We start from the raw sequence: 26289 nt of genomic DNA, 5'->3' as shown, positions 1-26289 counted from the left end.
AGAGATGTTCTCCTCCAAGGGAAGGGCTCCTCCTTCAAGGGATGGGCTCCTCAGCCAAGGGATGTTCTCCTCCTCCAAGGGAAGGGCTCCTCCTTCAAGGGAAGGGCTCCTCAGCCAAGAGATGTTCTCCTCCTCCAAGGGAAGGGCTCCTCAGCCAAGAGATGTTCTCCTCCTCCAAGGGAAGGGCTCCTCAGCCAAGGGATATTCTCCTCCTCCAAGGGAAGGGCTCCTCCTTCAAGGGATGGGCTCCTCAGCCAAGGGATGTTCTCCTCCTCCAAGGGAAGGGCTCCTCCTTCAAGGGAAGGGCTCCTCAGCCAAGAGATGTTCTCCTCCTCCAAGGGAAGGACTCCTCAGCCAAGGGATATTCTCCTCCTCCAAGGGAAGGGCTCCTCCTTCAAGGGATGGGCTCCTCAGCCAAGGGAAGTTCTCCTCCTCCAAGGGAAGGGCTCCTCCTTCAAGGGAAGGGCTCCTCAGCCAAGAGAGGTTCTCCTCCTCCAAGAGAAGGGCTCCTCAGCCAAGGGATATTCTCCTCCTCCAAGGAAAGGGCTCCTCCTTCAAAGGAAGGGCTCCTTAGCCAAGGGATGTTCTCCTCCTCCAAGGAAAGGGCTCCTCAGCCAAGGGATATTCTCCTCCTCCGAAGGGAAAGGCTCCTCCTCCGAAGGGAAGGGCTCCTCAGCCAAGGGATGTTCTCCTCCTCCATGGAAAGAGCTCCTCAGCCAAGGGATGTTCTCCTCCTCCAAGGAAAGAGCTCCTCAGCCAAGGGATGTTCTCCTCCTCCAAGGAAAGAGCTCCTCAGCCAAGGGATGTTCTCCTCCTCCAAGGAAAGGGCTCCTCAGCCAAGGGATATTCTCCTCCTCCAAGGAAAGGGCTCCTCAGCCAAGGGATGTTCTCCTCCTCCAAGGAAACGGCTCCTCAGCCAAGGGATATTCTCCTCCTCCAAGGAAAGGGCTCCTCAGCCAAGGGATATTCTCCTCCTCCAAGGAAAGGGCTCCTCAGCCAAGGGATGTTCTCCTCCTCCAAGGGAAGGGCTCCTCAGCCAAGGGATGTTTTCCTCCTCCAAGGGAAGGGCTCCTCAGCCAAAGGATGTTCTCCTCCTCCAAGGAAAGAGCTCCTCAGCCAAGGAATGTTCTCCTTCTCCAAGGAAAGGGCTCCTCAGCCCAGGGATATTCTCCTCCTCCAAGGGAAGGGCTCCTCAGCCAAGAGATGTTCTCCTCCTCCAAGGAAAGAGCTCCTCAGCCAAGGGATGTTCTCCTCCTCCAAGGAAAGGGCTCCTCAGCCAAGGGATATTCTCCTCCTCCAAGGGAAGGGCTTCTCCTTCAAGGGAAGGGCTCCTCAGCCAAGGGATGTTCTCCTCCTCCAAGGGAAGGGCTCCTCAGCCAAGGGATATTCTCCTCCTCCAAGGGCAGGGCTCCTCCTTCAAGAAAAGGGCACCTTATCCAAGGGATGTTCTCCTCCTCCAAGGAAAGGGCTCCTCAGCCAAGGGATATTCTCCTCCTCCGAAGGGAAAGGCTCCTCCGACGAAGGGAAGGGCTTCTCAGCCAAGGGATGTTCTCCTCCTCCAAGGAAAGAGCTCCTCAGCCAAGGGATGTTCTCCTCCTCCAAGGAAAGGGCTCCTCAGCCAAGGGATATTCTCCTCCTCCAAGGAAAGGGCTCCTCAGCCAAGGGATGTTCTCCTCCTCCAAGGAAACGGCTCCTCAGCCAAGGGATATTCTCCTCCTCCAAGGAAAGGGCTCCTCAGCCAAGGGATATTCTCCTCCTCCAAGGAAAGGGCTCCTCAGCCAAGGGATGTTCTCCTCCTCCAAGGGAAGGGCTCCTCAGCCAAGGGATGTTTTCCTCCTCCAAGGGAAGGGCTCCTCAGCCAAAGGATGTTCTCCTCCTCCAAGGAAAGAGCTCCTCAGCCAAGGAATGTTCTCCTTCTCCAAGGAAAGGGCTCCTCAGCCCAGGGATATTCTCCTCCTCCAAGGGAAGGGCTCCTCAACCAAGAGATGTTCTCCTCCTCCAAGGAAAGAGCTCCTCAGCCAAGGGATGTTCTCCTCCTCCAAGGAAAGGGCTCCTCAGCCAAGGGATATTCTCCTCCTCCAAGGGAAGGGCTTCTCCTTCAAGGGAAGGGCTCCTCAGCCAAGGGATGTTCTCCTCCTCCAAGGGAAGGGCTCCTCAGCCAAGGGATATTCTTCTCCTCCAAGGGCAGGGCTCCTCCTTCAAGAAAAGGGCACCTTATCCAAGGGAAGGGCTCTTCCTCCAAGGGAAGGGTTCCTCAGGAATTCTGTAGTCTTTAAGCTCATTTTATGTTGCAACAGTATCATTTTTCAGAAAAGCTCCACCTTTTATCATTACAAAAGCCATCTTTGACCTTCAATCAGTGACTTTGCTTAGGCTGAGGTAACGTCATCAGTCTGCTGCAGGCAGGAGGAAGCATTTCCTCAGTTTCCCCTCCCCACAGTGATCAGACAGTACATTGTAACTTTGTAGAAGGAGGAGGAAGCATTTCCCCAGTCTCCCCTCCACCACTAATCAGACTGTACATTGTACCTTTGTAGAAAGGTGAGAGGCTGCACCAGGGGCTGATCTGTGTCAGACATTTGCTCTCCCCAATAAAAGTTAGCGTTTTAATTAAGGCAGATCCTGCCAGTGATGGCGATATATCTAGCTTTGCTGTCTAAGGTCACAAGCTCACTTTATATGTACACCACCACCACCACTGTTTTTCTTCTATAAGTGACCTCCGGTGACGGCTCCAATTTGTCTTCCAGTATCAGATTCTCATCACTTATCCTGCTAATAACTTGGCTCTGTGCGTCTCCGGGCAGCCATGACCTTCCACCAGCACAAAGACTAATGCTCCAACCTGGGGTGAGACGAGGGATCTGAGCTGATCTATAACCAACCCAGCACTGCAAAATAGGTCACTCCAACTTTTTATATCTTTTGCTAAATAAATGAAAAAAAAAGACTGAAAATTAAAAAAAAAAAAAAAAATGTTTTTTTTTTTTTTGTTTCTGTTATACAATTTTGCAAATAAGTAATATTTCTTCTTTACTGATGTGTACTGATGAGTCTGCACTGATGGGCGCTAATGAAGTGGCACTGATGAGCACCGATGAGGCTTAGGCACTGATGAGGCTGCACTGGTCTGCACTAATGTGGCTGTAATGATGGGCACTGATGAGGCTGCACTGATGGGCGCTAATGTGCCTGTAATGATGGGCACTGATGAGGCTGCACTGTTGGACACTAATGTGGCTGTAATGATGGGCACTGATGAGGCTGCACTGTTGGACACTAATGTGGCTGTAATGATGGGCACTGATGAGGCTGCACTGTTGGACACTAATATGGCTGTAACGATGGGTACTTATGAGGTGGCATGGATATGCTGCAGTGATGGGCACTGATGAGGGGGCACTGATGAGGCTGCACTGATGAGGGGGCACTGATGAAGTTTCACTGATGGGCATTGATGAGGCTTCACTGATGGGCGCTGATGAGGCTGCACTGTTGGACACTAATGTGGCTGTAATGATGGGTACTGATGAGGCAACATTGATATGCTGCACTGATGGGCACTGATGAGTGGACACTGATGGGCACTGATGAAGTTGCACTGATGAGGCTTCACTGATGGGCACTGATGAGGCTGCACTGTTGGGCACTAATGCGGCTGTAATGATGGGTACTGATAAGGCCGCATTGATGTTCTGCACTGATGGGAACTAATGAGGAGGTACTGACGAGGCTGCATTGATAGGTGGCACTAATGAAGCTGCATTAATGGGCAATTATGAGGCTGCACCGATGGGCACTGTTGAGGCTGCACTGATGAGGCGGCATTGATATGCTGTACTGATGGGCACTGATGAGGGGGACACTGACGAGGCTGCACTGATAGGTGGCACTAATGAAGCTGCATTAATGGGCAAATTATGAGGCTTCACCGATGGGCACTGGTGAGGCTGCACTGATGAGGCGGCACTGATATGATGTACTGATGGGCACTGATGAGGGGGACACTGACAAGGCTGCACTAATGTGTGGCATTGCTGGGAAATGATAGACTGCACTGATTGGCACACTTGGGGCTACACCTATGCCCTCCCAAAACAACAGAGCCATACCCCTCAGGCACTAATAGGCAGCACTGATGGGCACTGATAGGCAGCACTGATGGGCACTAATATGGGAACTTTTGGGGCTGCAATGACACCTTCCCCGAACAACAGAGCCGTCCTCCCAGAACAACAAAGCAACGCTGTAGCCATCTTTCGGCTATGACATGGTACTGAAGTGGTTAAAAGTGGTTTTCAAACTTTATGGACCTTGCTTTGTGCACTGGTGTGCAGTCATGTTGGAACAGGCAGGGGCCATCCCCAAACTCCTCCCACAAATTTGGGAGAATGAAATAGTCCAAAATGTCTTGGTTTGCTGACGCCTTAAGTGTTCCCTTCACTGGACTTAGAGGCCAAGCCCAACCCCTGAAAAACAACCCCACACCATAATCCCCCCTCCACCAAATGATTTGGACCAGTGCACAAAGCCGGTCCATAAACACATTGATGAGTGAGTTTGGGGTGGAGGAACTTGACTGGCCTGGACAGAGTCCTGACCTCAACCCAATAGTCTGGTCATTAAGGGGGGGGATACATTCCGGAGCTAAAATTATGAATGAGCATGCACAACCGGCAAACTCACACAACCTGCAGGCCTCCAGGAAGACCCAGACACGGGATTGGAGACTTCTTCCCACCCAAACAGCTTCAAAGTCTCCAAGCTCCAGACCCCCTTCCAGAACCCGGAGAAGACGGAAAAGTCTTCTCCTTTCAGATACAGTGCTCTGGAACTTTGCATTCTGTATTAATGAGAATCCTGTGTGCAGGGCTTTTTTTCCCTTGGTTCCACCACCTACCCACCCCTGAGTACTGTCCCTTTGTCCCACCCCTGAGTACTGTCCCTCGGTTCCACCCCCTACCAACTCCTGAGTATTGTCCCTTGGTTCCACCCCCTACCACTCCTGATTACTGTCCCTTGGTTCCACCCCTACCCACCCCTGATTACTGTCCCTCGGTTCCACCCCCTACCCACTCCTGAGTATTGTCCCTCGGTTCCACCCCCTACCCACTCCTGAGTACTGTCCCTCGGTTTCACCCCTACCCACCCCTGAGTACTGTCCCTCGGTTCCACCCCCTACCCACCCCTGAGTACTGTCCCTTGGTTCCACCCCTGAGTACTGTCCCTCGGTTCCACCCCTGAGTACTGTCCCTTGGTTCCACCCCTGAGTACTGTCCCTCAGTTCCACCCCCTACCCACCCCTGAGTACTGTCCCTCGGTTTCACCCCTACCCACCCCTGAGTACTGTCCATCGGTTCCACCCCCTACCCACCCCTGAGTACTGTCCCTCGGTTTCACCCCTACCCACCCCTGAGTACTGTCCCTCGGTTCCACCCCCTACCCACCCCTGAGTACTGTCCCTTGGTTCCACACCCTACCCACCCCTGAGTACTGTCCCTCGGTTCCACCCCCTACCCACCCCTGAGTACTGTCCCTTGGTTCCACCCCTGAGTACTGTCCCTCAGTTCCACCCCCTACCCACCCCTGAGTACTGTCCCTCGGTTTCACCCCTACCCACCCCTGAGTACTGTCCATCGGTTCCACCCCCTACCCACCCCTGAGTACTGTCCCTCGGTTCCACACCCTACCCACCCCTGAGTACTGTCCCTCGGTTCCATCCCCTACCCACCCCTGAGTACCGTCCCTTGGATCCACCCCCTACCCACCCCTGAGTACTGTCCCTCGGTTCCACCCCCTACCCACCCCTGAGTACTGTCCCTCGGTTCCACCCCCTACCCACCTCTTTTAGAGAATACAGAACCAAGTATTATTATGTGGTGTTAAATAATTTGTATGCAATTTTATAATGATACAAAAAAAAAGCAGTAAAATAGATCCCCTGCAGACAGCAAGAATAGACCCACCAGCAACAATAGACCCCAATTCCAGCCAAATTAGACCCCCCTAGCAATAGCAGATCGACCCAGTAACAAAAGATCTACCCCCAGCAACAATAGTCCCCCATGCAAAATAGGTCACCCAGCAACAATATATTCCCCTAGCAACAAAAGACCCACTCCAGCAACAATAGATCCCTCCAGCAATAATAGATCCCCCAGCAACAATAGAGCCCTCACACAACATTATACTCCCCAGCAACAATGGGCCCCCTGTTACAAAATACCACCTCAGCAACAATAGATACACCCCAGAAACTTTAGACCCCCCAGCAGCAACAGCAGATCTTTCATCAGCAAGCAACAATAGATATCTCCCTCAAAAGTAGAACCCTCCCAACAACAACTGACCCCTCAGAAATATAAGACGCCCCCTAGCAACAATAGACCCCCATGCAAAAATAGGTCCCCCAGCAACAATATATCCCCCTGGCAACAAAAGACCCCACCCCAGCAACAATGGAACCCCCCAGCAATAATAGATCCCCCCAGCAACAACAGAGCTCTCAAACAACATTTTACTCCCCAGAGACAAAGGGCCCCATGTTACAAAATACCCCCTCAGCAACAATAGAAACACCCCAGCAGCAACTAAAGATCTTTCAGAAGCAAGCAACAATAGACCTCTCCCTGAAAAGTAGATCCCTCCTAGCAACAACTGACCCCTCAGCAACATACAATGCTCCCTAGCAACAATAGATTCCCATGCAAAAATAGGTCCCCCAGCAACAATATATCCCCCTGGCAACAAAAGACCCCACCCCAGCAACATTAGATCCCCCCAGCAATAATAGATCCCCCAGCAACAATAAAGTCCTCACACAACATTTTACTCCCCGGCAACAATGGGCCTCTGTTACAAAATGCCCCCTCAGCAACACTAGATACACCCCAGCAACATTAGACCCCCAGCAACAACTACAGATCTTTCAGCAGCAAGCACCAATATACCTCTCCCTCAACACTAGATCCCTCCCAGCAACAACTGACCCCTCAGCAACATAAGATATCCCCTAGCAACAATAGACCCCCATACAAAAATAGATTCCCCAACAACAATATATCCCCCGGGCAACAAAAGACCCCACCCCAGCAACAATAGATTCCCCTCAGCAATAGAGCCCTCACACAACATTTTACTCCCTGGCAACAATGGGCCCCCTGTTACAAAACACCACCTCAGCAACAATAGTTACACCCCAGCAACAACAGACCCCCAGCAGCAACAAAAGATCTTTCAGCAGCAAGCAACAATAGACCTCTCCCTAAACAGTAGATCCCTTTCAGCAACAACTGACCCCTCAGCAACATAAGATGACCCCTAGCAACAATAGACCCCCATGCAAAAATAGATCCCACAGCAGCCAGCATCATAGACCCTCCAGCATGCCATACCATTACATAGAGTCAGTGCTGGAGGTGCCGGAACTGCGCTCCCCCGTGTTCCCCATGCGTTCCTATGGAAAAAAAGCCCTGCCTGTGTGTGTTTTCTCTATAATCACGCCATGGCCGGGCCTAGAACTGTCAGGATGGATACAATTCTGAATGAAAAGTCCTAGAAAATTTTGTACAAAAATTCTCAGAACATTGAAATGTCTTCTTGTTCTTAGAACATTATTTTCCTAAGAATTGGGTTTAAAATTCTACCCATCTATGGCCAGCTTTAGGTTCTCTCTATTAAAACAGGAGCAATATCCGATAATTTGGGTCAGCTTACCCCCCACAGCCTGCCCGGTTCTGTTGGGTTTTCTCTCGCTCCAGCCTGTCCTGTTTATTGGAAGTCAAATCAATAACTCCAGGATTGTCTATTCCGTCCTGTCATATAAAAACAAATATCAGATCCCCGGCAGGTCGTCCCGTGTATGGCGGTCCTCCGGCAGCAGCTGCACTTTCTGGATGGCGTTGAGTGTCTCCGACAAGGACACAGGTCTGGCCATTGGCCAAGACTGCAACTCTTTGGAGACGCCAATTCAAATCCTTGGCTTTGGCTTCTTGGGACTGGCAATAAATCACTTTCCTGAGTGCGCCCCAGGCACAGAATCCACCGATGTCATTCTGGCCTCGTCAGAATCAATAAAGAGAAAAAATTAAAGATCATAGCTCCTCTCTGCCAGCCCCGTGATAGGGCCTCGTTTTACAACTCCTTAATTTGGATCATCATGTTCTCGCTCTTGGTGACCCCCCATTCCTCAGCAGTAGACTTGAAGGCTCTGACATCGCTTTTGTTGACCCCGCTGTCTCTAAGCAGTAGACTTGAAGGCTCTGATATCGATTTTGGTGACCCCCCGTCCCTCAGCAGTAAACTTGGAGGCTCTACCGTCCCTCTCGGTAACCCCTCATCCCTCAGCAGTAGACTTGGAGGCCCTGCCCTCACTCTTGGTGACTCCCCTGTCCCTAAGCAGTAAACTTGGAGGCTCTGCCATGGTTCTCAGTGACCTCTTTCCGTCCCTCAGCAGTAGACTTGGAGGCTTGGCCATCGCTCTCTGTGACCTCCCCATCCTTCAGCAGTAGACTTGGCGGCTCTACCGTCACTCTCAATGACCTCCCCGTCCCTCAGCAGTAGACTTGAAGGCTCGGCCATTGCTCTCGGTAACCCCACCATCCCTAAGCAGTAGACTTGGGGGCTTGGCCATCGCTCTCGGTGACCTCCCCCCATCCTTCAGCAGTAGATTTGACGGCTCTGCCATCACTCTCGATGACCCCACCGTCCCTTAGCAGTAGACTTGGAGGCTCTGCCATCACTCTCAGTGACCACCCCCATCCCTAATCGGTAGACTTAGAGGCTCTGCCATCGTTCTCAGGGACCCCTCCGTGTCCCTCAGCACTAGACTTGGAGGCTCTGCCATCGCTCTCGGTCACCCCCCCCCCCCACTGTCCCTCAGCAGTAGGCTCTGCCAATGGTCTCAGTGACCCTCAGTAGTAGATTCAGAGGCTTGGCCATCGCTCTCAGTGACCCTCTATCCCTCAGCAGTAGACTTGGAGGCTCTACCATTGCTCTCGGTGACCCCCTGTCCCTCAACAGAAGACTTGGAGGCTCTGCCATTGCTTTTGGTGACCCCCCCCCAATCCCTCCACAGTAGACTTGAAGGCTTTGACGTCACTCTCGATGAACCCCCGTCCCCCCCATCACTCAGCAGCAGTGTTGCCAGCTGCCCGTAAATTTCCGGGCAGTCCATGACGTTCAACCTATTCTCTGGCTGGCCATTAAAAATATGGATACGGGCCGTTCCAAAGCCTGCCAAGCTTGGGCAAGCTCGTGCATGCTTGGCCATTTTTGGCATGCGCAGTGAGTTAGTGACGGAGTGGCACTGCCTCGGTCTTGGCTCCAGCATATCAGCGGGTACAAAACCAGACCCTGGCGCACTCAATGTCTTGAGGAGCCTGTGGAGACTCCCACCACCATCGCAGCCCTGTACCCTCGCACCATCGATTGATGGCTGCTGGAGACTCCCACCACCAGACCCCTACAACATCCATCCATCCATCCATGGCTTTGCTGCCATCTATGTGATGTCCGCACTTGAGGACTGAGGAGGCACAGCAGTTACCAGACAAGAACGGCAGTGGTAAGATTTTACAGAATCACAGATGTGCATAATCTCTTGCTATCTCCTGTACCATATCCGAAGCCTCTAACCACCTCCTGTATCATGTCCGCAGCCTCTAACCACCACCTGTATCATGTCCGCATCCTCTAACCACCTCCTGTATCATGTCCGCATCCTCTAACCACCTCCTGTACCATGTCCACAGCCTCTAACCACCTTATTTACCATGTCCACAGCCTCTAACCACCACCTGTGTCATGTCCACATCCTCTAACCACCTTCTGGATCATGTACGCATCCTCTAACCACCTCCTGTATCCTGTACGCATCCTTTACTCACCTCCTTTACCATGTCCACATCCTCTACCCACCTCCTTTACATGTTTGCATCCTCTAACCACCTTCTGTACCATGTCTGCAGCCTCTAACCACCTCCAGTGTCATGTCCGCATCCTCTAACCACCTCCCGTACAATGTCCGCAGCCTCTAACCACCTCCAGTGTCATGTACGCAGCCTCTAACCACCTCCAGTGTCATGTCCGCATCCTCTAACCACCTCCCGTACCATGTCCGCAGCCTCTAACCACCTCCAGTGTCATGTACGCACCCTCTAACCACCTCCAGTGTCATGTACGCACCCTCTAACCACCTCCTGTATCCTGTACGCATCCTTTACTCACCTCCATTACCATGTCCGCATCCTCTACCCACCTCCTTTACCATGTTTGCATCCTCTAACCACCTTCTGTACCATGTCCGCAGCCTCTAACCACCTCCAGTGTCATGTCCGCAGCCTCTAACCACCTCCCGTACCATGTCCGCATCCTCTAACCTTCTCCTGTACCATGTCCGCATCCTCTAACCACCTCCTGTATAATTTACGCATCCTCTAACCACCTCCTGTATCATATCCACATTATCTAACCACCTCCTGTATCATGTCCACATCCACTAACCACCTCCTGCATCATGTACGTATCCTCTACCCACCCCCTTTACCATGTCCGCAGCCTCTAACCACCTACTGTATTCTGTCTGCATCATCTACCCTCCTCCTTTACCACGTCCGCATCCTCTAACCACCGCCTGTATCCTGTACGCATCCTCTACCCACCTCCTTTACTATGTCTGCATCATCTAACCACCTCCTGTATCCTGTCCACATCCTCTACCCACCTCCTGTACCATGTCCGCAGCCTCTAACCACCTCCTGTACCATGTCCGCATCCTCTAACCACCTCCTGTACCATGTACGCAGCCTCTAACCACCTCCATTGTCATGTCCGCAGCCTCTAACCACCTCTTGTATCATGTCTGCAATCTCTGACTATCTCCTTGTATCATGTCCACAGCCTCAAGCCATCTCTTGTCTTTTATGTCTGCAGTCTCTGAGTGGGAGCCTGGAGAGGAGTCAAGAGTGGGAACGCCGCCTGGATGGGGGTCACAGGAGGTGTTAGACGTGTGTAGACTGTGGAGAAGAGACTATAGGATAAAACCAAAGCCGCCAAGCTGGAGCCGTCTGAGGAACCGAGGGACAGTACTCAGGAGTGGGTAGGGGGTGGAACCGAGGGACAGTACTCAGGGGTGGGTAGGGGTGAAACCGAGGGACAGTCCGGTCTGGGGGGGCACTGTTGAAAGGGGGGAGTGAATACAATAATGTAAGAGGGCATTTATATAAAGGTTCCCCCTTATATCAGTAACCCTCCCCCCCTTACCCTAGTGTAATCACTCTGCGGAAGCTGGTCTCTGGTCACCAGTCTCCCCCACATCAGAGTCTGCAAGATTATCCCTTACAGTGCAAGGGGGAACTCTGCAGGTCCTGATGTAAAGTGTAACTCTGATGTAAAGGCAAATGCTGCAGATCCTGATGTAAGTGGGTACTCTGATGTACAGGGGAACGCAGTGGACTCTGATATACACTGGTCTCTGGTCACCAGAGCCCCCCTTACATCAGAGTTCCCCCTTAGATCATAAGCTGCAGCATTGCCCTTTACCCTTGCGCTGTAAGGGGGAAACCTGCAGACTCTGATGTACAGTATGGGGGAACTCTGTGCTGGTTGGGTTATATTAACCTGACGTTCATATAAATGGAGAAATATGTTTTTTTGACTTTTGTTTAACTTAAACACATTGCTAATAGCACTAGCTACATGTTTATAGCTTAAATAGTGATATGTGCACTGTTAAGCACTGAGAACGTGTCAGTAAAATATATGGCTGTCAGTAAATTTTATGATTTTGCCAGTGAAAATTTGGTGCCGTTTGTAAATGTTGGCGTCCCGTCAGTAAATTTCACTTCGGGAGGTTGGCAACACTGCTCTGCAGTTGCCTCGGAGGCTCTGTCTTTGTTCTCAGTGACCTGCCCCGTCCCTCAGCAGAAGACTTGGAGGCTCCGCCGTCGCTCTCGGCATTTGGGAGAAGAGAGGGTTATCCCTTATCGGAGAGAAACTGGGACAGGAATGGTCATTACCAGGTGCACGTGAACCTCGTTATACTGTGCGGAGACAGAGATGGAGAGAGCAGAGAGGGATCGCTGACAATCTAGGCCACACTTACGCTCAAAGCTGTCACTGGTCCTACAGCCTACAGTCGCCACACACCATCACTGAGCTCATTTATTGGCTGCAAATCACAGGAAAGTTAAAGTGTCACTCCACCAACACATGGGATTGGTAGATGCAAAGGGCTCCCAGCTTCAATCACTGGCACAGTTAGGTCTCCCAATTCTCACCCGTCCTATAGGAGTGATGAATGTTTAGACCTACAGCAGGGAAATGTCACAGCACTTGTCTGAGCCATATATCTTATGTAAATGGGCCCCTTAAATCCCATAGGGCGTCTGTGCAGTTACACTGTCCATCCCAGCTAGATAAGGCTAGATAAAAATGCAGTCTCTTCTATCCCTCAGAGACTCTGATGGTGAGTTCTCTGGTCAGTGTTCCCAGCTCTGCATACCTGCTATGCCCATTATGAGGTGCAACCCATCCCTGTGCTGAATTCCCCGATCTGTGCAACTGCTGTGCCCATTATGAGGAGTTCCCACCATTCCTGTGCGGAGTGCCTGGCTCTGCACACCTGCTGTGCCCATTATGAGGGGTTCCCACATCCCTGTGCTGAGAGTTCCCAGTTCTATACACCTGCTGTGCCCATTATGAGGAGTCCCCACATCCCTGTGCTGAGAGTTCCCAGTTCTATACACCTGCTGTGCCCATTATGAGGAGTCCCCACATCCCTGTGCTGAGAGTTCCCGGTTCTATACACCTGCTGTGCCCATTATGTGGAGTCCCCACATCCCTGTGCTGAGAGTTCCCGGTTCTATACACCTGCTGTGCCCATTATGAGGAGTCCCCACATCCCTGTGCTGAGAGTTCCCGGTTCAATACACCTGCTGTGCCCATTATGAGGAGTCCCCACATCCCTGTGCTGAGAGTTCCCGGTTCTATACACCTGCTGTGCCCATTATGAGGAGTCCCCACATCCCTGTGCTGAGAGTTCCCGGTTCTATACACCTGCTGTGCCCATTATGAGGAGTTCCCACATCCCTGTGCTGAGAGTTCCCGGTTCTATACACCTGCTGTGCCCATTATGAGGGGTTCCCACCATCCCTTTGCTGAGTTCCAGGCTGTGCACACCTGCTGTGCCCATTATGAGGGGTTCTCACCATTCCTGTGCTGAGTTCCTGAGTCTGTACAGCTGCTGCTACAACCCCTGAAAAACAACCCCACACCATAATCCCCCCTCCACCAAATGATTTGGACCAGTGTACAAAGCAAGGTCCATAAAGACATGGATGAGCGAGTTTGGGGTGGAGGAACTTGACTTGCCTGCACGGAGTCTTGACCTCAACCCGATAGCAGAGACTGCGAGCCAGGCCTTCTCGTCCAACATCAGTGCCTGGCCTCACAAATGCGCTATTGGAAAAATGGTCTTCCCATAGACACACTAAACCTTGTGGACGGCCTTCCCAGAAGAGATGAAGCTGTTATGGCTGCAAAGGGTGGGCCAACTCAATATTGTACCCTACGGACTAAGACTGGGATGCCATTAAAGTTCATGTGCGTATAAAGGCAGGTGTCCCAATACTTTTGACAATACAGTGTATGAACATCTTGAAGCGATAACTAAAACACTCAACATCAACAGAAAAAAAAATACAAAAACAACAGAAATTCCCTTTACAAAGCCTTTCTGAAAGCCTGGAAAGTGCTATAGACACCTGACCATTGTCAGGACTTGGAAATCCGCCTGCATATAACAAATCTGAGTCAGCACGGGCTACAATGGGATATTTCTTTTGGCAGGTATGGCTTACCATAGATCTCCCAACGTCCATCTCTCTGGAGTTTGGCGTTGGCCGTCCTCAGGTCTTATTTTTCACGCCAAGTACCGTAAAATGAGATTTCTATTCTGGCCGGGGCGGCACATCAGGAGTGTGGCATTGGGTTACTGATTGGGCAGTGGAGGAAACCCAATCAGTAACCCACTCAGGCTTGTATCTACCCCAGAAGGCAGATTCTGCCGCAGAGGATTCTGGTTGTGGGTATAAGTTTGAGGGGAACGCATGACGCAGCGTCTTTGTCGGGAAGCGGGTGTCCCAGGAGGAGCTGTCTCTCCTCCTGTCAAAGGAAGCGGGTGTCTCGGGTGGCTGCCTGGGAATCCAGAGAGTGCTGAGCTGAGCTGCAGAGGGGATCCGGCGAGAACCAGTGGAGAGAGAGAGAGAGGGGTCCAGTTCCAGGAAAGCCTACAAAGGTTGTGAGTACTGTGGACTGCCCCTGGGGGTCTGCCTAGTGTCAGAGGGGACCACTCCGGAGAAGGTTCTAGGGATCCAGGAGTCAGCTAGCTGTTAAAGGGGGTGCCTAGTCAGAGGGCCCTGAAGTATTAGAGGGGTTACCTAGGTAGAGGACCCCAGAGAGTTAAAGGGGGCGCCTGCAGTTGGGACCTGAAGAGTCAGTGTACAGTGTGAAGTGTACAAAGTAAAGAGTTGCAGCAGCACAAGCATTTGCAAGGAGCTACCTCAGCCAGTGCAGAGCTGAAGGGCGCTTTTAAGCGACTTTTGAGCTAAAAACAGAGTCAGGAGTCAAGTATTCTACAGTCCTGGAGTAAACATACAAGTTAAAATCGAAGTTTCAGCACAAGTTCAGTATCACAGTATCTTTGAACGTCAGGAAGCGTTGGCCGGCATTCAGCTGGCGCCAAGACAGCGCCAACGGGCATTTTTCTGTATAGTGTCCCAGTCAAACCTAGTTGAGCCAGAGGAGTATCCCACTCATTCCCTTCTCTCATCCCCAAAATACAATAAACAAAACAAACCAAAGATGCCGGAATGGTCATTGTCTCAGTTCTCACACCTGGGTTCACCACAATGTGTTGGAAGTGTCACCTGTAACAATGGCAGACCCACAGCAGGCCCAAGGCCTGGAAATAGTGCTACAGGTGTAAAGTGTTTGACATGACCAATGTAGAATAGATGTCACCCCCAAACTCTTAGGCTGCTTAAAGCCAAAGGCTCCACCCCCATGCCATAAACCTTTCCCTTTACCTAAATAATTGAGACCACACCGTGCTTGGAGTTAATTGGCCACAGCAGCCATTTTATTAACCCTTTTACCTTAAAATTAACATAAGGAGAAAAAACATTCCTTACAAACATAAAACAATCAGTCATTAGGCCTGTTGGTCTTTGAGGCTCCTCCAAATAATTCCAAATCCTGCACTGCGGGACCTGTGCCCTGATAGGCCTCCAGCCGCGTCACCGGCTCGGAGACAAACCACTCCCCGCAGTGCCACCATTTTGAATTCCATTTAAACTGACATTAAATGGAATGCACCATAGGGACCCATACCAACGATGAGTCCCAACCATACCCTTATCCTAAACTGTTCACCTCCCCCGCCAGCAAAGACCAACAAAACGCCACCAGCACCCAAGGGTGACACCTTACCCTTGCGTGCCCCTCCAAACCCTCAAGGCTCGCTGGATCCCATCCTGTAATCCCAGGGCCCATAAATCTATACCCACCGCATTGAGGTGGACTCCATCATCCCGCAGATACCGCCATGTGTCCACTTCCAACTCTAGGTGGCGAACCACCAACCCCCCATTCCGACACACAAAGCGCCCCACTTCCTTGTTCAACTTAATCCGAGCCTTATTAAGGCGCGCGACCGACCTGGCCATGCGCCAGGACGTGCGGGCCACCATATCCGACCAAACTACAAGCAGCGCCGGAAAAGCCGTGCGCAGCCGAAGGAAATCCAACTTTATGTCCCTGATCAAGGCCCGCGCGGACCTGGCCCCCAAATCGTTGCCCCCGGCATGCAGCACCAAAACATCTGGCTGCCTGTCCAACCGGGCGAAACGATGCACTTCGGGAAGGACCCTGCCCCAAGTAAGCCCCGGCACCCCCAGCCACCTGACACAAGCCTCGTGCCGAGAAAAACCAAGTTGTCTACCATTAAGACGCACATCAGCTCTCCGGGCCCCCCAGAAAACATACGAGTGTCCCACGATCCAAACAAGGCAGGGTTCCAAACCTACAAGAAAAGGGGACAAAAGGAAAAGAAAACCAACCAATAATCAGATAACCAGCCGGGCCCACACCCCCCCAGCGACAAAACCACCCCCCGTACATACCCTACACCAACAGCTGTGGACGAACGTACAACAAGAACCTCCTAGACTCCCAGCGCCCAATGCGTTTGACCGCATCGTCATTCAATCCCCAGCGTGCAGCCTCAGTGGCCGCCCCGATCCGAAAGGAATGAGATGCAAACCTACTGGCATCCAAACCCAAAGAGCCCACACACCTTCTGAACACCGATACAAATTGAAAACGAGATAACGACGACCCGTCCGCATGCATTAAAAATGAACCGGGCCGCGAAGGGCGGAGTGCCCAGTAATCCCGAACCGCCCCTACCGGGCACAGCGGTGAAGACGGCACCGCGAACAACCGGACACGGACCCCCTTGCCACTCTGGTCCGTTTTGGACCGTCGAAGGAGGATAGTAACCCCCTCCCGACCGACAGAGACATCCTGACCCAATAGGCCCCCCGGCACCGTCCGGGAGGAGCTGACCAATTCCCCAATCCGGAAAGCCCCGAAGAAAGCGAGAGAAAAGGCCGCCTTAAACAACACCACCTCGTAACTCGAGGCGCAGTGCTCCCCCAATTGCCGGCAGACGTCCTGCAAAAGAGCGAAGGACACCGGGCGCCTAGTGTCCCTCCTCCGATAAGCCCTGGAATAGCCCCGTAACGCTTGTCTCACCACGAAGTCCTTCGTGTAATCCTGACAACCCAGAAATTTAAACAGAAAGGCCAGGCCGGACAACTTGCGAGCCACAGCGGAAGCCGACGCGCCCCTCTCAAAATGATCAGAGACAAAAGAAAGTAACACCCACCTGACCTCCGGACCCAGAGGATCCACCGATGCCACCCGCAACACCTCGAGCCACTCCAACCATACCTTGCAATAAGCCGACCACGTGGACTCGCTCACCGACTTCCTGATCCATCCAGCGAGGACCCCAAGGCAATCCCCCATAGCCACTCCGGACACGTGACTCCGCGTTGCTCCGCTGCCGGTGCCAACTCCCGGAACCTGTCCCACTGAAAACGAGACAGCGCGTCAGCAATATCATTCTTAACCCCCGGAATGTGCACAGCGTACAGGAAAACATTCAACCGTAGACACCGCAAAACCAAATACCTGAGGAGGCGCACCACCGGCTGAGACGAAGCCGACGCGCGGTTGATCACCTGAACCACCCCGAGATTGTCGCAATGGAGGCGAACCTTCAGGTTCCTGAACTCCGGCCCCCAAATCTCCAGGGCCACCACCACCGGGAACAGTTCCAGCAACACCAAGTTGCTGACCAGCCCCGCTACCTGCCATGCCCCCGGCCAAGGGGCGGTGCTCCACGCCCCCCGGTGAAAAGCCCCGTACCCCGCCGAACCAGCAGCATCGGTAAACAGTTCCAAATCAAAGTTGCTGATCGGCCCGGCCATCCACAAGGATCTACCATTGTATGTGGCCAAAAAACCGTGCCACAGACGCAAGTCATCCCTGTGTTCCCTGTTGAGCCTGACGAAGTGAGTGGGCAACTTCACCCCCGAAGTCGCCGCCGACAGCCGTCGGCAGAAGACCCGGCCCATGGGCATAATGCGGCAGGCAAAATTCAATTTACCCAGCAACGACTGCAAGCTGCGCAACTGAATCTTGCGCAAACCCAGCACCCCTTCAATTTCAGCTCTCAAAGCCCCCAATTTATCCTCCGGTAGGCGACACTCCATGGCCTCCGAATCCACGACAATGCCCAGGAAGCTGAGCACCGTGGTCGGGCCTTCCGTCTTGTCGGGGGCCAACGGAATGCCGAAGCTCCCGGCCACATGCTGCAACGTGGCAAGCAGGATCGCGCACCCGTTGGAAGCGGGCGGGCCCACACACAGAAAGTCGTCCAAATAGTGGATCACCGAATTCACACCGGAAACCTCCCGAACCACCCACTCCACAAAGGAACTGAAGGTCTCAAACAGCGCGCATGATATGGAGCAGCCCATAGGAAGGCAGCGATCCACATAATACGCCCCCTGCCACCGGCAGCCCAGCAATCGAAAACTGTCCGGGTGAACCGGGAGCAACCTGAACGCCGCCTCAATGTCCGATTTGGCCATCAAGGCCCCCCGCCCATAATGTCGCACCCAGGCCACCGCGGCGTCAAAGGAAATGTAAGACACCGTACAGGCCTCCGGGTCGATGGCGTCATTCACAGACCCACCCTTCGGGAAGGAGAGGTGGTGAATGAGGCGAAACTTGTTGGGTTCCTTCTTGGGAACCACCCCCAACGGCGAAACCACCAAGTCACGCACCGGCACCTCCGAGAACGGGCCCGCCATGCGACCGAGAGCCACTTCCTTGTGCAACTTATCCGACACCACCAAAGGGTGGCGCAATGCCGAACGCAAATTCCTCGCCACCGGCGGCACCGAGGCCAAAGAGCAAGGGATACGAAAACCCACCGCAAAACCCTCCCACAGAAGTCGAGCAGCCGCCCTATCGGGGTACCTATCTAGAAAAGGCCGCAGCCTTTCCACCCTCACCGGCGTCGTCCCCTTTGTGCGAAGGCTCTCCGGACCGCCCTTTTCCGGACTTAAAACACCGAGCCAAGGAATGGGAACCTCCGCAACCGGAGCATTCATGTTTGAAGCGACATGTGCCACCGAACTTACAGGAACCCTCATTAAATTGCCAGCAGAAACCCCTCCTCTTTGCGGCCGGCTGTCCCGGGGTCGCAGAACCACCGGCCCCCCCTGGAAAAAACTGATTCGGAGCCTTCGCAGACGACATGAGCCGCATCCACAGGCTGATGTCCTTGTGGTCCCACCGCAAGGACGGCCTAACCGCCTTCCGCTGCCGGAACTGTTCGTCGTACCGCAGCCAGGCCGACCCCCCGTAAACCCGATAGGCTTCCCCTACAGCGTCCATGTAGCAGAACAGGGCCGAGCAGTTTTCCGGCGCCTTTTCCCCTATGACGCCCGCCAGAATGGCAAAGGCCTGCAGCCAATTGGCGAAGGTCCGAGGGATAAGCCGATAGCGTCGCGCCTCCTCGTCCTCCTTCTTGCGCTCCTCCGGTTTAACCCTGTCCAGGTGAAACTTCTCGAGGGGCAACAGCGTGAAGATTTCCACGTACTCACCCTTCCAGATCTTCTCCCGGACTTCCTGCTTCAAATGTGCCCCCAACGGGCCCTCAAAACAAACATATACCTCACCTTTCGCTGAATCGTCCAGGCGAACAGCGTCCGCCTTCCCCTCCTTCGCCGTCCCGGTCTTGTCCCCCGTCGCCCCGGCCGTCACCGCCACCACTGCCGGAGCACCAACAACCTGGGGAGGGGCCCCAGCCCCCCCCGCAACTAGCCCCGTGGAAGACGGCCCCGCCAGCCCCGGGGCCCCCCCCGGCTCCGTGCCCGAGCCCCCCGCCGGAGGCACCCAAGCCGCCGCTGGAGACAAGCGGCCCCCGTCCCCCGGGGGCAAACGCCCCAAGAGGTCCCGTAGACCCAGGAGGAAGCCCCTCAAACCCCCATTATCACCCCCTTCCGGGGTCCCCGCCCCCACTGGCCGGGACACCCCCACCCCCCGAGCCCCTCCAGCACTCCCACCCCCCACATCAAACAAGCCCCGCAAATCAGACAAAGCCAGAGAAGGAATTGTGACCTCACCTGTCTGCCCAGGGGGGGCGCCCCCAGCCGCCGATCCAGCCTCCCTTGTCGCCGACCGACCACCGACATCCTCTTCCACATCCGATCCGGACCCTTCGCCTTCCGAACGATCGTCCCCGGGCACCGCCGACATCCGTCCACCAGGTGTCGCACTCCCGCCATCTGCAGAGCCGAGCGACAGGCGTCCACGCCCCCGTACTCCAGCTCCGCCCGACGGAGACCTCTGTGAACCAGCCGAACTTCCGATGACCCGGCCACGTGACTTGCCCCGCCGCGTCATCTCTCTGCGCCCAGCCGAGGCCGACTCCGAGTCCCGCCGATCACTGCTGCCACCGGCCGCCATGAAGCCGCTCCCACGCCGAGGCACCCCTCCGACCGGAGCATCGCCAGTAGGGGAGCCCGCCAGTCCAGTAGCACCCCGGCGAGAGGGATGGGGAGAGACCGAAGGCCGCCTCCCCCCACTACCCCCAGAGCTCCGTCCATGCAGAGGATTCCTCCCAGAGGCCCGCACGGCCGCAGCAGGAGCACGCTTAGCCGGCGGCCCTGAAGGGTCCCTGTCGGGGCTCCTAGGATGACGCTGAGCTCGAGGGGAAGGGTCCGGTGAAAAACGCTCCGGCGGCCGTGACCGCCGAGCCCGCGGGACCGCAAGCCCCTCCGAATCCTGTGCAGAGTCCTGAACCCCCATCAACGTGGAGACCTGGGACCGGAGCCACTCAGTCCCCTTCACCGCGGCAGCGGCCTTAATTTGCTCCAGCAAAACGTCCAAATCCGCCATCACAGACCAGGGAAGCTGAGGTGAGATGCTCTGCAGTGAAAAAGGTGGGTGACCAAGCTTCTTCTTCCTTCGTCCGTTGAACTTCCACTGACCTCCAATCTGAGGGGCCACCCCTCCTAACTGTACCTCAACCCCTCCCAAACCTGATACACCAATCCCTGAATACCCCCCAACTCAAAACAATTTAATTTAACTCACACCTGCCCTGTCTCCCCTCTTCACATGGTCATGTCTGCCCTGCGCTATTTTTTTTTTTTTTTTTCTTTCGCTTCGGGCCTTGCTTTTCCGTTATTGAAAAAAAACAAAAACAGTGTCCCCTGATGTAAATCTATTGTCAATCATGCCACCCGACGCCACCGCTGACCCAAAAAGAAAAAAAAATGCTCCCGCCATTCCATGAAGGCTGGCCGCCTATTGCAGGCTCCGCCACTTGACAGTTCTTATACCTGACGTATACTGATTTGTGACGTCACTGACCCAGCATGCACCAGAGACTCCCGTATATCAGAGTTCTCCTTTACACAGTCTGCAGTATTCCTTCTTACATCAAAGTTCCCTCCTCACATCAGAGTTCCCAGTGTAAAAAAAGGGAAGCTGATTAAATAGGGGTCTCTGATGTAAGGGGGCACGCTGTGGACTCTGGTGTAAAGGGGAACTGTGATAAAAGGGGGTCTCCAGTACCCTGTGCCCCCACTTACATCAGAGTTACCAGCATTTCCCTTTAATCAGGGTTCCTAGAGTACCCCTTAAATCAGAGTCTGCAGAGCCCCCCTTAAATCAGAGTCTGCAGAGCCCCCCTTACATCAGAATCTGCAGAGATCCCATAAATCAGAGTCTGCAGAGGCCCTCTTAAATAGGAGACTGCAGAGGCCCCCTACATCAAAGTTCCCTCCTCACATCAAAGTTCTCAATGTGAAAAGGGGAACAATGATTAAATTGGGGTCTCTGATGTAAGGGGGCACGCTGTGAACTCTGGTGTAAGGGGGAGACTTCACTCACAGTGGATGGATGGTGAGCTCACTCTGGCATCAGTCGTCAGCACCTTTCTTCATCTGGCTGCCGGGCTTCAAACTTCCCACCCACGCATCCCATTCCCGGTGGCACAGTACTGCTGGGGAGTGTGGGCAGGGTAGACACAGGAGGAGAGGGCGGGAGGAGGATAAGTTTATTAGCTCTCTCTCTCATCTTCTGTCTGTGCGAGGAGGGGGGGGCTGTCAGTGCTGGCTCTGGGCTGTGTGAGAGAGACACTCTCAGCTCAGAGCCTTGCAGCCAGCAATCCTGATGGGGAGCAACAGTCCCGGCTCTTGGGACCCCCCCACAGTAACGGAACTCCATGGCCCATTTGCAAGTGTGACCTTTGCAAACCTAGCAGTTCCACCATTGTGTTGTTTACTGGCAGTTTAGGAGCAGTTTCTCTCTTTGTTAACTGAGTAGGTCCTCCTTTTGCTGCTAAAACAACCCTACCGCATCAAACATGGATGCCGCTAGACCTCTGGAAGTACATTGTGGTAGATCATTTTTTAAGTCCTGTAAGTTGTGAGGTGGGGCCTCCATGGATCTGATTTATTTTTCCAGCACATCCCACAGGTGTTTGATTGAGATCTGGAAAATTTGGAAGACAAGTTAACATCTTGTTGTTGTGTTCCACAAATCATTCTTGAACCATTTGTTGCAGTGTGGCAGGGCGCAAATATCCTGCTGAAAAAGGCCACTGCCATTCCGTGAACAGGTGTACTTGGACACCTACAATGTTTAGGTAGGTGGTACCTGTCCAGTAACATCCACATAAATGGCAGGAGCCAAGGTTTCCCTGCAGAACATTGCCCAAAACATCACACTGCCACTGCCAGCTTGCCTTCTTCCAATACTGTCTCCTGGTGTACACACACCGGCCATCCACGTGATGTAAAAGAAAAATTATTTTACAGTATCAGACCAGGCCACCTTCTTCCATTGCTCTGTGTTCCAGTTCTGATACTCATGTTCCCGTTGTAGATACTTTTGGCTGTGGACAAGGGTCAGCATGGGCACCCTGACTGGTCTGCGGCTTCACGGCCCCAATGAGCCTTCCCTCCTCACCTCCATCAATAAGCCTTCCCTCCCCCACATCCATCAAGGAACCTTCCCTTCTCAGCTCCATCAATGAGCCTTCCCTCCCCACCTCCATCAGTGAGCCCTCCCTCCCCACCTCCATCAATGAGCTTTCCCTTCCCACCTTCATCAATGAGCCTTTCCTCCCCAACTCCATCAATGAGCCTTCTCTCTGCGCCTCCATCAATGAGCCTTCCCTCTCCACCTCCATCAATGAAGCCCCCCCCCCACCCAACTCCATCAATGAGCCGCCCCACCTCCATCAATGAGCCTCCCCCCAAACTCGATCAATGGGCCTATCCTCTCCACCTCCATCAATGAGCCTTCCCTCCCCACCTCCATCAGTGAGCCCTCCCTCCCCACCTCCATCAATGAGCTTTCCCTTCCCACCTTCATCAATGAGCCTTTCCTCCCCAACTCCATCAATGAGCCTTCTCTCTGTGCCTCCATCAATGAGCCTTCCCTCTCCACCTCCATCAATGAAGCCCCCCCCCACCCAACTCCATCAATGAGCCGCCCCACCTCCATCAATGAGCCTCCCCCCAAACTCGATCAATGGGCCTATCCTCTCCACCTCCATCAATGAGCCTCCCCCCCCAACTCCATCAAGGAGCCTCCGTCCTCTACCTCCATCAATGAGCCTTCCCTCCCCACCTCCATCAGTGAGCCTTCCCCACCCACCTCCATCAATTAGCCTCCTCCCCACCCCTCTCAAAGGAGCCTTCCCTACACACCTTCATCAATGATCCTTCCCTCCCCACATCCATCAATAAGCCTTCCCTCACCACCTCCATTAATGAGCCTTGCCTCCCACCTCCATCAACGAGACGCCCTTCCACACCTTCATCAATGAGCCTTCCCTTCTCACATCCATCAATAAGCCATCCCTCAGCACCTCCATCAATGAGCCTTGCCTCCCACCTCCATCAATGAGCCTTCACTCCCCACCTCCATCAATAAGCCATCCCTCCCCACCTTCATCAATGAGCCTTTCCTCCCCACCTCCATCAATGAGCCTTCCCACCCCACCTCCATCAATGAGCCTTCCCACCCCACCTCCATCAATGAGCCTTCCCACCCCACCTCCATCAATGAGCCTTCCTTCCCCACCTCCATCAATGTGCCATACCCAGACCTCCATCACTGATTTACTGTTTTTGCTTTTCATTGGTTGAACCAGATGGTCTTGTGTCTTTTTTCAACCTGACTAACTATGTAATTATGTAACTATATGTAACTGAGCCTTGACCACCCATGACCCTGTCACAGATTGGACAGTTCTCCTTCCTGACAACTACAGACCGGAAACATCCCAAAGGAGCGGCAGTTTTGGAGTTGCTCTGACCCCGTCATCTAGACATTACAATTGGCCCTTCTCAGAGTCCCTCAAATCCTTACATTTGTCAATTTTTTCTGCTTTCAAAACATCAACTTCAGGTACAACATATTCACTTGCTACCTAATATATCCCACGTACTTCCAGGTGCCATCGTAAGGAAATAATCAATGCTATTCACTTTACCTATCAGTGGTCCTAAAGTTGTGGTTGATCGGTGTAGGTGAAGGGTATACCCAGCCCTAGCCATTCATTTACAAACAGATAAACTGTTATTTACTGGCAATTTAAACAGCAATTACTCTCTTTGCTGTAGTAGGTTGTATACATCGTACAAATTGGCCACTTTACAGGAAGGATCAGGATATACCCCAGACATGCTATTTAACCACTTTACCGCTGCTCACTGAGCTGCTACTGCAGCAAAGTGGCTCGATAACGTCTGACGACGTAGACCTACGTCGCCAGACATTCCCCTCTCTCGGCGGCGTGCGCGCGCCGCCGGAGGCTCGCTCCCGCTGTATTCAGTCACAGCGGGAGTCAGGCTAGGGGAGGAGCGGCGGTGATCACCGAGTGTGGAGATCCGCCCGCTTGTGTAAACGTTCTGGTAAGAGGGCGGATCTCCTAAGTGACAGGCAGGGTCAGATGCAAAATTCAGCATAGCTGAACCTGCGATCTGTCCCTGTGTCACTCAGTCCCCTCCCCCCACACACGTTAGTAAGCACCAGGCATACATTAACCCCTTGATCACCAGTAAAAATTAACCCCTTCCCTGCCAGTGTCCTTTTTACAGTAACAGTGCATATTTACAGCACTGATTACTGTAGTAATGTCACTGGTACCCCCAAAAGTGTAAAAAATGTCAGTCAAGAGTCCGATCTGTCCGCCGCAATGTCGCAGTCCCGCAAAAAAAATTGCAGATCGCCGCCATTACTCGTTAAAAAAAAAAACACCAAAAATGACAGAAATCTTTCCCTTAGTAACTGCAATAACTTTTGCGCAAACCAATCAAAATACGCTTATTGTGATTTTTTTTTTTACCAAACATATGTAGCAGAAAACAAATTGGCCAAAAATTTAAAAAAATGTTGATTTTTACATTTTTTTCAGGGAATTTCATATAAAAAAATGTGAAAAATATTGTTATTTTTTCAAAATTTACACTTTTTTTTGTTTATAGCGCAAAAAGTAAAAATTGCACAGGTGCTCAAATACCACCAAAAGAAAGCTCTATTTGTGGGAAAAAAAGGACGTAAATTTCGTTTGGGTACGGCGTTGCATGACCGCGCAATTGTCAGTTAAAGTCACGCAGTGCCGAATCGCAAAATAGGGCCTGGTCTTTGAGCAGCCAAATCTTCCGGGGCTTAAGTGGTTAAACAGCAATTACTCTCTTTGCTGTAGTAGGTTGTATACATCGCACAAATTGGCCACTTTACAGGAAGGGTTGGGACATACCCCAGACATGCTATTTAAAGGCCTTTCCTATTTTTAATGTTTAACTGTAAGTAATAATAAAATCACTTCTCCCTACGAAACGGTTCCTGTGGATGGTGTCAGGTCAGCAGGTGTCCATGGAGTCTATTGAGGTTTTCAAGAACATAAAGCAGCATTTGAAACAGAATATAAGCCTTCTGCATTCTAGGAACATCTAATTGCTGGGAACAAATCCTGTTGACTACAGAAATGTTACTTTGTCTACTCACTATAAGGGCTGAGTTCCTCTGCAGTCCCTGATATGGTCCCATCGGGAAGAAATTGAAGGTAATATCCCACTCGACTGAGCAAACGGGTCACAATCCCTCTCAACTGCGGTTCTGCAAGAGAAGAGTCAAAAATTTCACGTGAAATAGAAAAAAAAAATCAACTTGAGTTCCCCCCCACCTCCTCCTCCTCTAATCACACTGCTGTTCTATCTTCTCTGTGCCCCTGACCTCTTTTCTTTCATCTTATTGTCTCCAGGGACAAACTATTCAATCCATTATACCGACAGCTCAACTAGAGCAGGGACTAACACAATGTTCAATGACACAGCTTAGCAAGGCGGTCATTACAGAGAGATATTACCAAAGCACGCTATGGAAGTCAGAGCGCTGTGCGAGGGGTCATTACAGAAATATAGATATACAGGATAGGATAGCTGTGTACTGACAGCTCTGTGCAAGGGGTCATTACAGGAATATAGATATACAGGACGGAGGTAAGGTGACAGCGCTGTATAAGGGGTCAGTATAGGAATATACAGGACAGGATGGAGGTAAGGTGACAGAGCTGTGTGAGGGGTCAGTACAGGAATAGTAGATATATTGGATTCCAAGGGATCTTGG

General features: G+C 52.6%; 1 protein-coding gene across 4 annotated transcripts in view; it reads right to left on the bottom strand.

Annotated features, from left to right (window-relative positions):
- Positions 1–26289, bottom strand: part of FGF11 (fibroblast growth factor 11) — a 66987-nt gene that overhangs the window by 33916 nt on the left and 6782 nt on the right. For all 4 annotated transcript variants that reach the window (XR_014225212.1, XR_014225213.1, XR_014225214.1 and 1 more), the window contains exon 2: positions 25669–25779. Coding sequence is in view for 1 of the 4 variants with exons in the window: in XM_082255873.1 (XP_082111999.1) it covers positions 25669–25779 (111 nt within the window). In the remaining 3 variants the exon portion in view is untranslated. The remainder of the gene's footprint in view (positions 1–25668; positions 25780–26289) is intronic.

This window comes from Pelophylax lessonae, assembly GCF_965119305.1.
Source record: "Pelophylax lessonae genome assembly, chromosome: 4".
In the NCBI taxonomy this organism is placed as follows: Eukaryota; Metazoa; Chordata; class Amphibia; order Anura; family Ranidae; genus Pelophylax; species Pelophylax lessonae.
The sequence above is the reverse complement of the archived record's forward strand: the minus strand, read 5'-3'. Positions and strand labels throughout refer to the sequence as shown.